General features: G+C 39.6%; 1 protein-coding gene across 1 annotated transcript in view; it reads left to right on the forward strand.

Moving 5' to 3' along the window:
* The window catches only part of DNAH11 (dynein axonemal heavy chain 11), a 331,898-nt gene that overhangs the window by 25,837 nt on the left and 289,722 nt on the right, over positions 1-16,339 (forward strand). Inside the window, 2 exon segments of the mRNA XM_049785980.1 lie at positions 548-715; positions 8,895-9,011. Of these exon segments, the coding sequence (XP_049641937.1) occupies positions 548-715; positions 8,895-9,011 (285 nt within the window).

Here is a 16,339-nt window from a genome sequence, read left to right on the forward strand (position 1 = left end):
GGGATGCATGTGTGTGGAAGGGGGAGGACAGGTCTGAGTTATACCCTGTGGTGCCTGACTGTGCGTGTGTGTGTGTGTGTGTTGTGTGTATGTGTGTGTGTGTGTGACACAGAGAGAGAGATAGAGAAAGTAAATGAATGAATGCTGAATGCTAACCATAGGCATCTGTGTCACCCTTTCATAGGAGTCTTGTAACTTTCCTTTCATTAAGGGAGCTTATTCACCATGAAGTATGGGCAGTGAAAAATGAGTTTTGGCTATTTCCTAGGTGTATTTCCTGGGCTATTTCCTGACTGGTAGAAAGCAGGATGAAAAATGAAAAATTTGGGTATGGTAAATTAAGAATTGCTTGAACTGTGTGAAAATGGAACTCTGGTTCAAAAATTGGTTGTCTTTGTTCAGCAGAATTATTAATAGTCTTTCAGGTAAATACCATTAACTCCCCAACTCTGAAAGTTGAAAATGTTTTTATTTTCTTTGAAACTTAAAAATACTGTCTTACTGCTTGAGATGAAGATACAGCTTACTGTTCCTTGTTTTTATGAAGGATATATTTGTCACCATATTGGAATTTGAAAAGTTGGACAGACTGGAATTTGGTGGTTCTAGAGGAGCGATATTAAATGAACAAATCCGAGAGATGAGTGAAGAATTTACAGAACTCTGTAGAGTTTTTCAGCAGAGCACGTATGACCCTTCTGACTGCTATAACATGGTAATATCATACCTTTGCGTTTTCTTTTCATAGACTGCCATTTTAAAGCAGGAAAGGGCCTGGGTCATAATGACAATTATTTAGTTTAACTGCTGGGAGTAAAGACATCCAGTCAGTTCCTGATGTCTCTTAATCAGCTAAGCAGTGGATCAGGGAATGGAATCTAATATTCTAGAAGCCTGAGTTCTGGGTTTGTTTCTTTTTTCTGCATATTGACAAGGGTCATTCTACACTAATTCATTTCTATATGATAATTAGAGATTTATGGAACTTGAGTATTTTTCTGTATTAGTAGACAATTTGTGTTGTGTTCCTTGAATATTTCATTTTATTTATTTCATGTCCTGTTAATATGCTCTGGTCTCCTGTTTTTCTTATTCATTAGCACTATTTATAGTTTCATATTTTCCACCTCAGAAATGAGGAGGAAGCTTTAAATTTGAGCTGCCTCTGTTTTCTGTCCCCCGCAGCATGTAAGTACCAAAAAAGTCACCTGTGAGCATCCCTGTAGCTCCAGAATAAAAATAGCTGCATTTTGATGGTTTGTCAAGAACAGTAAAATCTGGGTAAAAAAAGAAAAAAAGAAAAGAAGTAAAAGAAAAGGCTGAAGCAAAAGCACAGCAGGTAGGGTGTTTGCCTTGCACTCAGGCTCAATCCTGGCATCCCATATGGTTTCTCGAGCTTGCCAGGAGCTAACTCCTGAACACCCCAAAACAAACAGATGGGAAAATATGATTTCACTCTTATCCTCATTGTTTCCTATAGGATGTGATTTGGGTTAGTATTGTTTATTTATTTTGACAACTAATTGGTTCACTGAAATGCACATTGAGGTGCATCATTATGTTTGGAAGGACATGGGTCAATCAGTTGAATCACTGTGCTCTGTTTGTGGGATTGGAGTTTATGGGGAAAGGCCTTTATGCAACTTTGCTAAATGTTAAAAAGTAGGAAACAAGGAACTGGGGTAACAAGTAGTCTAAGTACATCTCTAGCACCTAGTAAGACCTCTGATTTCTGTCAGATGTGGATCTAAAAGGACTCCTAGAGGGGCCTAAGCTTCAGATCTTCTGCACAGTCAAGCAGAGGCCCAGTGAGCACAGGTGTCTGAGTAGCAGAAGAGTCTTCTGGAAGATATTGAAGTCTATCTGGAAGATATTGAAGATTTGAGAAGATCTGAGAGTTTTGAGATAGAAAAAGATGGCAGTTTATGGGGCCGGAGAGATAGCATGGAGGTTAGGCGTTTGCCTTTCATGCAGGAGGTCATCGGTTCGAATCCCGGCGTCCCATATGGTCCCCCATGCCTGCCAGGAGCAATTTCTGAGCCTGGAGCCAGGAATAACCCCTGAGCACTGCCGGGTGTGACACCCCCCCCAAAAAAAAAAAAAAAGAAAAAGATGGCAGTTTTTATTAATGCCCCTGTCTCAGTGATGACTGTGATTTTGTTTTCTATTTATTTTTAATTTTGAGGTACCATATATACAATATTGCTTATGATTGGGGTACATGCTTACAGTGTTTCATACCACACCATTCACCAGGGTGTCTGTTTCACCATTATCTTAGGCCTTCTTTCTCTAGTCTCCCTCATTTTCCATGCTGTGATAAAATTAAGTTCTTTTATTTATTTGTTTGTTTGGCTACATCCAGAAACACTCAGGGAGATACTTCTGGCTCTTTGCTCAGAAGTCACTCTTGGTTGACTTGGAGGACCAAATGGGATGCCAGGGATCGAATCCAGGTCAGCTATGTGCAAGGCAAATAAATGCCCTACCCACTATGCTCCAGCCACAAGCTCAGTTCTTGAGACCAGATCTCAGTTTCTTTTGTCTTTAACCTCTTGTTATTTCCCTGCTATGTTTCTTTATATCTTAAAGATGACAGAGATCATTCTGTATCCGACCTTTCCCTTCTGGCTGACTTTATTCAATACATTGTGACATCCACATAGAGACAAATTTCTTGATTTCATTTCTTTTTTTTTTTTTTTTTTTTTTTTGGTTTTTGGGCCACACCCGGTAACGCTCAGGGGTTACTCCTGGCTATGTGCTCAGAAGTTGCTCCTGGCTTGGGGGACCATATGGGACACCGGGGGATCGAACCGCGGTCCGTCCAAGGTTAGCGCAGGCAAGGCAGGCACCTTACCTTTAGCGCCACCGCCCGGCCCGATTTCATTTCTTTTTGTAGCCAAGTTCTATTCTATTATGTATATGTACCATGGTTTCTTTCTCCGGTCATCTGTTCTTTGGATACTTGTGTTATTTTCAGATTTCAGCTATTGTCAATAGGGCTACCATGAACACAAGAACACAAATCCCTTTTCCAGAACAGTGTCTTGGGGTCATTAGGGTATATGTCCAGAAGTGAATCATAGACTTAGTATATATGGATCAGATGTATCTGATCATCTTACTGGATCAGATGGAAATTTAATTTTTAAATTTTTTTGACGCTCTGGGGTTACTCCTGGCCATGTACTCAGAAATTACTCCTGGCTTGGGGAACCATATGGGACACCATGTATCAAATCCAGGTCCATCCTGGGTTGGCCACATGCAAGGCAAACACTACCCGCTGTGCTATCGCTCAGACCCCTGAATTTTCAATTTTTTAAATGAGTATCCACATTGTTTTACATAAAGGGTGAAACAGTTGGCATTCCTACTCACAGGAAATGAGGGGACTTTTCCCCCTACTTTTATGACAACATTCATTATTTTTCTTCTTTTTGATTTTTATCTTTGTATCCACAAAAAGCCTGCGTGGTCACAGATGTATAGAAATGGAAACTGATCTTTGCTCTTGATGTATTGATCTGTGTGACATTTGTATTCTGGAATTCCATTTAGATTTCCCAATATAGTGAGTACCATGCACTTATTTGGGTCTTCATACATGAGTTGACCCCCTGACCAAATTGCCCTTTTCGTTCCCCTTTATCTTCCCACTTGCTGCTTTGCCTTAGATGCTGTCTGGTTGACTTTGCTCATTCTCTTAAATCAAAACACGAATTACTTGGAAGTTTACTTAATTTGTGTATTTACATTGAAAAAGATTATTGCTTTTTAAAAATATGGTTCTTAGCATTTTCTTGTAACGTTGCATTGATTATATATTTTTGTTTAGTAAGCCATTTGTCGTGGTGTTATTTTTTTAATAGAGTTCATTTTACCTTGCTTTTGCAGTAAAATCAGCTTTCAGGGATGAAGTGATAGTACTGAAGGTAGGGCATGTGCCTTGCATGCGACTGACCTGGATGTGATTCCTGCAACCCTTATGGTCTCCTGAGCTCCACCAGGAGTAAGACCTGAGAACTGCCAGATGTAGCCCAAGAGCAAAAAAAGAAAGGGGATCAATTGGTCTTTTTTCCTTTTTTGGTTTTTGGGCCACACCCAGTGACACTCAGGGGTTACTCTGGCTATGCGCTCAGAAATCGCTCCCGGCTTGGGGGACCATATGGGACGCAGGGGGGTCAAACCACGCAGTCCATCCTAGGTTAGTGCGTGCAAGGCAAATGCCCTACCACTTGTGCCACTGCTCTGCCCCCCTTCGATAGGTTATTTTTTTGACCCACCCTCAATTGGTCATTTTTATGATCGTATTTAAGAAATAATTTCCACCCTAGTAGATTCAAACAGGAGAGTTCATATTGCACCTGCCAGCATCCTGCCCTCCCTCTCCAGCTGCCCACTCGCTGCCTGAGTTCAGTCATCTCTGAATGGTTTCCACATGTTGCAGTAAATCAAAGAAGTACTTGCTAGTAACCATCTTGGAAACTGATGTTATGCATGCCATCTATCTCATGCCTATATCCATTAGGTTTTGTGCCTTTATTGGTGTGGCAAAGGGTCTGCCGCAGAAGTTCCTTTACAGCACAGGTAACTCTCAGTTCTACATATGTTGAGAAATCCCAATTATTTTTTCACTTTTGGGACGCACCCAACACTGTTCAGAATTTACTCCTGATTCTGTGTTCAGGAATATCTCCCAGTGGAGCTTTGAGGACCATAGGGAGTGCAAGAAAATAAACCCAGGTTGGCAGGGTGCAAGGCAAGTACCTTTTCTGCTGTACTATCTCTCCAATCTTTGGGCACTGGGTGGAGAAATTTCATGGAAACATTACTTTTGATATTTTCTTTGATTCTGAAACTATTTCGGGGAAGATATTTACTTTCTTACTTTGTTTAATCACTAACTCAGTGATCATAGACATGGCAATTTTGTTTTGGTGGCATCCTGAAGTTTGACATTGATTCAGCACATTTCTCCAGATGGTGAGGAGCTAAGCATGAGGGAAACCCCTTGGTTCCAGGTAGTGTACAATAATTAGAGCTGTGGAATAGGTTCCTAGCTGGAACTGGCAAAACTGCCTGTGTTTCTGTTTTGATTCTCACTGTAAGATGAGCATACTTGTAGCCTGCAAGCTACTTAGATAAAGCAAATTACCTGATATCACACAGTGGCCAGGTGTAGACAGATTTCTGTCCAGAACCCTCAGCCTCAAGCCAATTTTTCTGCTGTGCTGAGGTGACTGGCTGATTGTATCTACTTGAAAGTGAAGGAAATAATTTCTTCAGGGGGATTTGGAAAAATCTGTATCCAGAGCTGTAATATCCCTAATATAATTTTTTTTTTTTTTAGTTTTTAGTAGGTTGGTTAATTTGGGTATCTGGCCTGATGTTAGACACCCGAATCTTCTGAATCTAAAACCATTTTGAAGTAGTTAACCCTGTAACAGTTTTTTCTCTCTCCCTCCAATTCTAATAATTAATCCCTTGCTTTATTCTGGTCTATTGAACTATTCTTTTGTCATGACTGGAGGTAGTATTTTCTAATCTTAGCTCTATAAAGTCCTTATTAGCCACTTACTGGATTTCTCTATATTGTTTTAACTATTTAGTTTTAAAACATGTCTTATTCTTTTGGAAATGTGGCAAGAAAAAAATGTAGTCTCATTCTAATTTCAGTGTCTTTGCCACTTATTTTCCATATTTTTCTCCTTAGTGATGCCTACATTCTTAGATTGTATAATGTTTCTAGAGCTATTCATTGCTGGCTGTACTAGCACACACATACTTTTGTATTCTGTTCTTTGTACAAATAGCATACTTTATGCATCATTTGTACCCTGATATATCACTTCATATTTAGGCAGTCATTCTGTATCACTAATGTAGAAATGTCTTTTTAAGTTATATTATTCCATTCAGTCTATGTATTATTTATTTTTAAATGTTAGGATAATATTTTTTCCTTTTTTGTTTTGTTTTGTTTTGTTTTGTTTTTTGGGCCACACCCGGCGTTGCTCAGGGGTTACTCCTGGCTGTCTGCTCAGAAATAGAAATAGCTCCTGGCAGGCACGGGGGACCATATGGGACACCGGGATACTAACCAACCACTTTTGGTCTTGGATCGGCTGCTTGCAAGGCAAACGCCGCTGTGCTATCTCTCTGGGCCCAGGATAATATTTTTCATTGCCTAAAAAATGTAGCTAGAGACTGATACTTCCCGGAAGTTAGACTGGATATAATTTTCACCATATTTTTACTAAGTACACATAAACATTGGTCACATATATTAAACAAGCTAGAGACTGAAAGATGGCCCCATCTCACAGGCCAATATGGGGCGATTTCTGAGCACATAGCCAGGAGTAACCCGAGCATCACCAGGTGTGACCCAAAAGCAAACAAACAAACAAAATTCTTTTAGTTTTTGAGCCACATCTAGTGATGCTCAAGGGTAACTCCTGGCTGCACTCAGCCTTTATGGTTTTGAGCTGCACCAAGTGCTTGGAGACCACATGGGACGCTGCAGATCAAACCATATTGGCCTGTGAGATGGGGCCACCTTTCAGTCTCTAGCTTGTTTCATATATGTGACCAATGTTTTATGTGTACTTCGTAAAAATATGGTGAAAATTATATCCAGTCTATTTTCACCAGTTTTTGCATTAGAAGAGGGGAAAGTGGGGACATAAGACTACTTTTTTCTTTGGGGTTGTTTTGTTTTGGGGCCACCCCCATTGATGTTTAGGTGCTATTCCTGGTTCTGTGCTCAGGAGCGACCCTGGACTAATTTTGGGGAAATCATATGTGGTTCTGGGGACTTAAACCCAGATCAGATACATGTAAAGCAAATACATTTACCCTTGTATTATTCAGTCCCAAACCACTCTTTTGGATACAACTCAACTCAAATGCATATAATGGCCATTTAATAGCAATGGCAACAAGGAGAAAAGATAGCAGTAAGTAGAAAAGAAAAGTAAGTAAATGAAAAGTTAGCAAGAGAAAAGATAGCAATCCCAAGATAAAAGTGAATGAAGTAGTCACAGCTTTATAGAGATGATAATGAGGCCCCAGATCTAAGGAGCTATTCCAGCTCAGTCTGAACTTTCAAGGACAACTTGGGGAGAAGCCCTGCAGCACTTGAGTTGACCTTGATTAAGAGAAAAGACCCAGTGAAAGAGAATTACTTCTTCCCCCAAACCTCCCACCTCTGAGAATGGGAAGTGTTCTAGTCCTGTTTCCTGGGTGTGGTCTTTATTGGCACATCAAGGTGAGGACTAGGTTAGGCTTGTTCCAACTTGTTGGGAAGTTGTTTTTACTTCTTTAGGCCAGTGATCCTTGAAGGGAAGGATCATTGGCTGCGAGAAATGGAGACATATAGTCTTGATTCTGAGTATAGCATCAGAAGACAACAGTGGTGAGCACTTCGTTGCTCCCATTTTTCAGGGCATAAAACCCAGGCTGATGTGCATTCCCCCAAACATAGAAACTTTTTTTGTTTACTTCTGTTCCATGGTCATGCCTGGCAGTACTCAGGGATTACCACTGGCTTTGTGCTCAGGGCTCAGTCCTGAAGTGCTCAGGCTACCATAGGTGGTACTAATGTCTGAACCTTGATTGGCTGCAAGCGAGTACAGTGCCTTCATCTCCATGACTCATCTATCCCCCAAAGAAGCTTCTGTGGTGGTCTGTGAGTTCTGGAGCCAGATGACCTGGCTTGCCAGGTTGTTGTGTTGCCAGTTGTTAACAGTGAACAAATTATTTCATCTTTTTTTAGCAGACAGCTGTATCATCTGTAAGATGGAAAGATTATATGTGCGCTACATAGCAACAGCATTGGCTGTGTGGGAATTGAGTTGATAACATGGGGCATTTAGAGTAGAGTGGTACATCTGTTATGTGTTCATGGAATTATTACTGTTATTAATAGGCGGAAGCTCTGTTTATGGAGGAAGTAATAAAGAAATATGGGATGAACCAGGTCTAGAAAGCCCAGAGTGTTTCTGAATTCTGAGATTAAGTCTCTCCAGGCTGTGAATTGTATTATCATGAAAAGAATAGTTCTTCTTCCCCCGTTTTCTTTTTCCTCATTATGGAAGTGGGTGGTTATTTATTAGGAGGAAACCAGGAGCTGGGGAAATTAATAAGAAGCTGGGGAAATTTCCTTATACTTTGTGACAGTTATATCACTGCTCATACAGTTATATCACTGTTCATACTGCTAGTAGACTCATCGATTTTAGTTTACAACTAAAAGAGTGTTTTCTGGGTAGATTTCTCATTCTACAAAAATGAAAACTGAAATTAAGTTTCTGGAATACATTGATATATGAGTTGGAATCATGAGAGGAGTCTTCTCTCTTTTCCTCTCTCCATTTCTCTTTCTTCCCCCCCCCCCCCCGCCAAAATAAAACAACTTTGCTTTTTTTATTTTTTATTTTTTTGGTTTTTGGGTCACTCCCAGAAGCACTCAGGGGTCACTCCTGGCTTTACACTCAGAAATCACTCCTGGCAGGCTCAGGGGACCATATGGAATGCTGGGATTTGAACCATCATCCTTCTGCATGGAAGGCAAATGCCTTACCTCCATGCTATCTCTCGAGCCCCAACTTTACTTTTTTGTGTGTATAATCAGAATAGATTGGGAGAAGGAAAACATACTGAGGCTGGTATCCTGGGTAGTGGAAGGACTGTGGAAACTATTAGGTGTTTCTTACTTCTCCGACCAGACTGCCACTTCATGTAGTACCTCTTGCTCTTCCCTTGCATCCTACAAGGAAAATCATCTTGTCTGAGAATGGGAGGGAGGGCAGCTCATGATTCTCTGATTGCTGCTTTTCCTCTTGCCTTCTATTCTGTAAACTCAGATTTTATTTTGATTCTTGCAGGAGTTTGAAAATGATTACAGCACATTTAAGGCCCAAACTTTGGATTTTAACCGAAGGCTCGGAACCATTCTTTGCGAAAGTTTTCTTAACTGCAATGGGTTGGAAGCTGCTTTTAAGGTTAGTGCTGCAGACATTAATGCACGAATGTTTTACCACTGAACGTTAGATGGAAAGAAAGCAGACCTTTTCTTCTGTCCTGACAAACTATGAACTGGTCGCATTTGCTTCAGATTCAGCTTCCTGAATTATAAATCATGAATATGGCAGTGATGAATGATGAGGCTTGCTTTGCCCAGGGGCAGTATAGGACATATAAGTAAGTATTCACGTCTGCTCAAGCATTCAGTGTTTTAGTTCTCCTCAGAGCAAGTTTGGAAAGCCCATTGATTGAATACTGATTCCAAATTGAACTACAGGGAACCTAAGCAATAGCACAGCATATGCCTTGTACATGGCTGACCCAGGTTTGATACCCAGAATCTCATATGGTCCCCTGAGCCTGCCAGAAGTAACCCCTGAGTGCCACCAAGTGTGGCCCAAACCAAACAAAAAAAATTGAACCATAGAGAGAAATTAAAAAAAAAACTTAATTCAAATACCTATTTATTTTATTTTTTGTCATTGCTATATAGTTGGGCTTCACTTGCCCCCTCATTGCCCCAATGTAACAAAAAGCCTTTTAAATTTTTATTCTTCTGTTCTTTAAGCATACAACATCAGGGCTAATCAGACACACCATTATGTCGTGTCAATAACAACAAGCACTGCCTGCCAATGGTGCCATCGATTATAAATGTTACTCAATTTCAGAGACGTTAAAACAGGAATGAATATTTATAATAGCTTTGGCAATATGGTTTATATATACTTGCATACCAACAAATGTCTTGTTGGACCTTCCATATAGGAAGCTTATGACACAGGGAGCAAAGGTATCATACAAAACTTGATTTTCTTTCTTTTTTTTGTTTTGTTTTGTTTTGTTTTTGGGCCACACCCGGCGTTGCTCAGGGGTTACTCCTGGCTGTCTGCTCAGAAATAGCTCCTGGCAGGCACGGGGGACCATATGGGACACCGGGATTCGAACCAACCACCTTTGGTCCTGGATCGGCTGCTTGCAAGGCAAAGGCCGCTGTGCTATCTCTCCAGGCCCTTTGATTTTCTTTTTATTTTAAATGTTATTTATTTTATTTTGGGGCTATACTCAGTGAGGCTCAGGGATTACTCCTGGCTCTGCACTCAGGAGTTAGTCCTGGCGGGGGTCATAGAATTCTCTGCTCTTGTTTGTTTGCTGCTATTTTTTTTCGGAGTTCATTGATGAGATCCCAGATATTGCTAGCCAAAACAGGAGACTGTTGTATAAAATAAAACCGCCTGCAATCCCATCTCTCAAAAATTACTGTTATTTTTCATCTTGCCACAACTTAATCCTTTAAATATGCTTACATATCTTTCTTTTAGGAAATTATATCTTTTAAAAATTTATTAGTTTATTTTAAGCACCATGATTTATGCCACGGTTCCTGACAGGGTATCATAAAGAAAAGGTCCCAGCACTATATACTGCCCCAGAGTGTTCACTTCTCTGTACCTTTGTCCAGAGTCTCCCTTGCTCCCACCTGCCCCAGATTTTTCTTGTTGAGCTTCTTACTGAAGAATAATTCTCAGTTTCTGTTGCCTTTTGGCATTTATTTTCTTACTATGTCTCACCATATCCTCCATATGAGAGATAACAAGTGTTTGTCTCTCCTTCTGACTAGCTTCACCCTGTGTGTGTGTGTGGGGGGGGGTTCAGATCTGTTCATGTAGCAGTAAATTGAATGGTTTAGTTTTATTCTCACAGTAGAGTACTATTCCATCATGTATATATGAGCCATAGTTTCTTCATCCAGTCTTTTGTCCTTGGATGCATGGGTTGTTACCAGATTTTTGGCTACTGTGAACAGTGTTACCATGAACTGTTAACTAAATAGAAATATTTTTTCCTGAGTAGAGTTTGTAGGTCTTAAGATAGATGCCAAAAAATGGAATTGCTGGGGGAGAAATGACATTCTTAACTTTGTCACCCTTTCACATAGAAGCAATAACAATTCAGTTACTTTATTTTATGGTTTTTTTGTTTTGTTTTGTTTTGTTTTTGGGCCACACCCAGCAGTGCTCAGGGGTTACTCCTGGCTCTCTGCTCAGAAATAGCTCCTGGCAGGCATGGGGGACCATATGGGACACCGGGATTCGAACCAACCACCTTTGGTCCTGGATCGGCTGCTTGCAAGGCAAAGGCCGCTGTGCTATCTCTCCGGGCCCCTTATGTTTTAATTAAAAAAAAAAAAAACACATCTGTGGGGCAGGCTACACCTGGAAAAGCTCAGGGATTACTGCTAGCTCTTTGTTCAGGGATCACTCCTGATAGGCTCAGGGGAATGAAAGGGAAGTCAGGGATCAAACGCAGGTTTGCTGTGTGGAAGGCAAATAATCCTACGCACTGTGCTATCATTCCAGCCCCAATTTGATAATATTTTAATGATTTAGTAGTAGTCTATCATATCCTCTGTTACTGTGATAGTTTCATACCTTTGCAAATAATTGGAAGAAAGAAGGTAGAGTAAATCTCAATGACAAATGTTCAGCCCTTTAATTCTTTCTTCTCAAAATCAGAACTCTGAATTGCCTTTCAGTAGATGCCAGTTCATTTTTTCTAAACATTTTGACCTCATATTGGCATGTGGGTTAATATTTAATTTCCCACATAATCTTTACCTTGTCTACTGGAAAATACAAGATGAAACATGCCCTAACTGCTCTGCTGGGGTCCTACATGACTGTAGTGTTTGTTTTAATCATATCACCATTTGCAGAGCCCTGTGAAGGCAGGCACTTACAAAATGCAGTTAGGAGAGGTAGAGAGTATGAAATCTGGGATGACACCCAGAGGAGAACAAACTTCAGGAAAAGGAGTGAGAAAGGAAAAATTTTTGTGTGGGTTGTTTGTGGGGTACATTGAGGTACAAATAGATTTATACCATGGAAAAATTGATGATGATGAGCTGTGACCTTCTCTTGGTGTGTTTCAGGGAAGATAAATTCGTAGACAGTTCTCTGAAGACTAATTCAGTGTCTGCTCTTGGCAGAGGTCAGGAAGGTCTCTGGAACCAAACACTTGTATAAATCTCTTCTCCTCCATATAAAACTACTTCAAAGCCAACAGAGTTGGTGCTCACTGAAATAATACAGTCAAATATTAGTGAATGACTTGGATAATTTTTGTTGGTTTGTATGAAGGTCTGTTGAATTTTCTTAGAAAATTTAGTGTCTTCAATGTGCCTTCAGGACCCAGAATACAGGAATTAAGACTTATGACTTATATGTGTATGACCCAGGTCCCATCCTGGGTACCCCATGGTCCCTTGAATATCAGCAGTGTGATCATGAAGCCCTCAAGCAACACCAGATGTTGTGGAGTCTCAGCCTGCAGTTTCACACAAGAAATTAAACAGAGACATGGGAAAAGGTGCATTTTGACCAGTTGCACTTCATGTAGCCCCTCTCAGTTCACCTAGGCAAGAAAGCAAGATGTTTGTTTGAGGCAAATCACTGTTATTCTTGTCCTGTGATATTGAGAAGTTATAATAACATATGCTACCCCAAAAGGCTAATCATTTTTTCAATTCTACTTTATGGCTTAACTAACCAATATCAGGTTTCTCTCTGTCTTTGCTCTTTTACTCTTGAAGCACCACTCAGCTCAGTGGGTAGGCAGACAAAAGGTGATGTTGCTAGGAAGCTTTTGATACTTTTCCATTGTGGTTGTTTGAAAGTGAAGATTGTGAAATAATATGTTTTCCATATACGTCTTGGCTCAGTCCATCGGGCGGTGTTTAAATTTGTATTTTATTTTATTTATTTTTTTTACTAGGGAGAGAGAGATAGAGAGAGAGAGAACAGGAAGAGAGAGAGAGAACAGGAAGAGAGAGAGAACAGGAAGAGAGAGAGAACAGGAAGAGAGAGAGAGAACAGGAAGAGAGAGAGAGAGAAAACAGGAACTCTACGTTTGTATTTTAACATGAAGTCCAAATGCAACAAAATAATAATTGTGAGAAGGAAGGAATTTGCATTTTGTTAGGGAACAGCTAACCAAACAGACTTAAATACCCAAAAAGTGATCACAATTGATATTAATATAAAAGGTGTGAGACAGAACATATTTACCTAAAATGATATTGAGATTTGGTAAGAATTATATTTAAATTTGTATGATTTTCTCATTGTGTTGATTTTTTTTTCATTGAATATACTTTTAGGGAAACTTTTACAAAGTATTGACTGTGAATTTCTTTTCTGGGAAAAACAAGTTTTGGGGAACACTTATTTCCCAAAGCAGAAGAACAAAACTCCCATCATCTTTGGGCATGTGTTGTTTTATATATATATTTGTCATATTGATTCTATTTTGAGGAGACAATATTGTTTTTGAAATTAACTCTCTATATGACAGTCTAATAAATAACATTTTATGACTACAACTGTAAGCAGATCAAAAAATTTTCCCTTTCTTTTTGGGTCATTCCTGGTGTTATTTGTAGCTTACTCCTGATTGTACTGCCAGTATTGGCTTCATGTCATGCTCAGGGGACCATATTATGGTGCTAGACTCAAACTCTGGTTATGGAAAACAAGCACTCCAACCCCTGTACTCTCTCAAATTAAATTAAATTTTATTTATTTATTTTTTAATCTTGAATGACTTTATTTTTTATATGTAGTTTATTTAAGCACCATAGTTACAAACATGTTCATAATTGGGTTTTAGCCATAAAGTACACACTCCCCATCACCATTGCAACTTTCCCACCACCATTGTTCCCATATCTCTCCTCCCCTATCCCTGCCTTCAGACAGACATTGTATTTCTCTATCATGATCATGATAGTTCTTTTTTTTTTTTTTTTTTTTTGTTTTTGGGCCACACCCAGCGGTGCTCAGGGGTTACTCCTGGCAGTTTGCTCAGAAATAGCTCCTGGCAGGCACGGGGGACCATATGGGACACCGGGATTCGAACCAGCCACCTTAGGTCCTGGATCAGCTGCTTGCAAGGCAAATACTACTGTGCTATCTCTCCGGGCCCGATCATGATAGTTCTTAGTTATTTCTCTAACTGCATTTATCATTCTTTGTGATAAACTTCTTATCATGGGCTGGTTCTTCGAGCCATCATGTCTATTGTCTCTGGGTATTATTACCATACTGTCTTTTATTTTTCTTAAATCCCACAGATGAGTGAGACTATTCTGTGTCTATCTCTATCCCTCTGACATATTTCACTCAGCATAAAAGTCTCCATGTCCATCCATGGATAGGCAAATTTTGTGACTTCATTTTTCTAAAAGCTGCATAATATTTCATTGTATAGATGTATTAGTTTCCTTGGCCACTCATCTGTTGTTGGGAATCTGAGTTGCTTCCAGATTCTGGCTATTGTAAATCACACTGCAATGAATATAGGTATGCAGAAGGCTTTTTTGTATTGAATTTTTGTGTTCCTCTAGGAACACATATCCCTATGGCCACTCTTTGCTGGGAGCTTAATGTTCAGCTTTTTAAGGAATATCTATATTATTTTCCCCAAAGGCTCTACTAGGTAGCATTCCTACCAGCAGTGAGAGTTCCTTTCTCCCCACATTCCCACCAGCACTGGTTGTTCTTTGTGATGAGTGTCAGTCTCTGTGGTGTGAGATATCTCATTGTAGTTTTTTTTTTTTTTTTTGGTTTTTTAGGGCCATACCCATTTGATGCTCAGGGGTTACTCCTGGCTAAGCGCTCAAAAATTGCCCCTGGCTTGGGGGAACCATATGGGATGCCGGGGGATCAAACCTCGGTCCTTTCTTGGCTAGTGCTTGCAAGGCAGACACCTTACCTCTAGCACCACCTCGCTGGCCCCAATCTCATTGTAGTTTTTGATTTGCATCTCCCTGATGATTAGTGATGTGGAGCATTTTTTTATGTGCCCTTTCATCATCTGTATTTCTTTGAGAAAATGTCTTTTCATGCCTTCTCCCCATTTTTTGATAGGATTATATTACATATTGTTAAATTCTGTCAATGCCTGTATACCTTAAATATTAACCCCTTATCTGCTCGGTGTTCTGTGAATAGTTTCTCTTATTCCATGGGTGACCTTTTTACCCTCGTCACTGTTTCCTTTGAAGTGCAGAAGCTTCTCAGTTTGATGTAATCTCATTTGTTTATCTCTGCTTCCACTTGTTTGGACAATGATGTTTCCTCCTTGAAGATGCCTTTAGTATCAATGTCATGGAGTGTTTTACCTATGTTTTCTTCTATATACCTTATAGTGTTATGTCTGATATCAAGGTTTTCGATATATTTTGATTTAACCTTTGTGCATGGTGTTAGACAGAGGTCCAAGTTTGCTTTTTTGCATGTGGATGATCAGTTGTCCCAACACTACTTGTTAAAGAGGCTTTCCTTGGTCATTTTGCTTTCCTTGCCCCTTTGTCAAAGATGAATTTATTGTATGTCTGAGAGATCATTCTCTGAAAGCTCAAGTCTATTCCATTGACTGAGGGTATGTTTTTATTCCAGTACCATGCTGTTTTAATGATTATTGCTTTGTAGTACAATTTAAAGTTGGGGAAAGTGATGCTTCCCACCTTTTTCCTCAGCATTGCTTTACTATTCTTGTCCATTTTTTGTTTCAAATGAATTTCAAGAATGTTTGATCTACTTTGAAGAATGTCATGGGTATCCTTAGAGGGATTGATTAAGTCTGTACAATGCTTTGGGGAATATTTCCATTTTAATTATGTTAATCCTCCCAATCCATGAACAAGGTATATGTCTTCATTTCCTAATGTTCTCTTTATTACTTGAAGCATTATTTTATAGTTGACTTTTCACTTCTTTAGTTAAGTTAACTCTAAGGCAGGGGTGGCGAACAGGATTTTTACCCTCACTTAAAATGGCAAAATGCAATATGTGTTTCATATATTATTGTTAAAATTATATGCTTTTGTGTGAGTGTTTGTCTATTTTAGCAGGTCACTGTGTGGTGTGGCTCTCTGACTCTCACAGTTTAAAATTTTGGCTCTTTGTGTCAAACTTGTTCGCTACCCCTGCTCTAAGGTATTTGAATTTCTATGGTGCTATTATAAATGGGATTGTTTTTTAATGTCTATTTCTTCTCTATCATTATTTGTGATCTTGTTTATTTTTTCAAAATAAATCAACTCTTGCTTTAATTGATCTTCAGATTGTTTTTGTTTTGTTTTGTTTTTTGTTTTCAGACCACACCCGTTTGATGCTCAGGGGTTACTCCTGGTTAAGTGCTCTAAAATTGCCCCTGGCTTGGGGGACCATATGGGACGCCAGGGGATTGAACCTTGGTCCTTCCTTGGCTAGTGCTTGCAAGGCAAACACCTTACCTCTAGTGC

This window comes from Suncus etruscus, chromosome 13, assembly GCF_024139225.1.
Source record: "Suncus etruscus isolate mSunEtr1 chromosome 13, mSunEtr1.pri.cur, whole genome shotgun sequence".
Classification (NCBI taxonomy): domain Eukaryota; kingdom Metazoa; phylum Chordata; class Mammalia; order Eulipotyphla; family Soricidae; genus Suncus; species Suncus etruscus.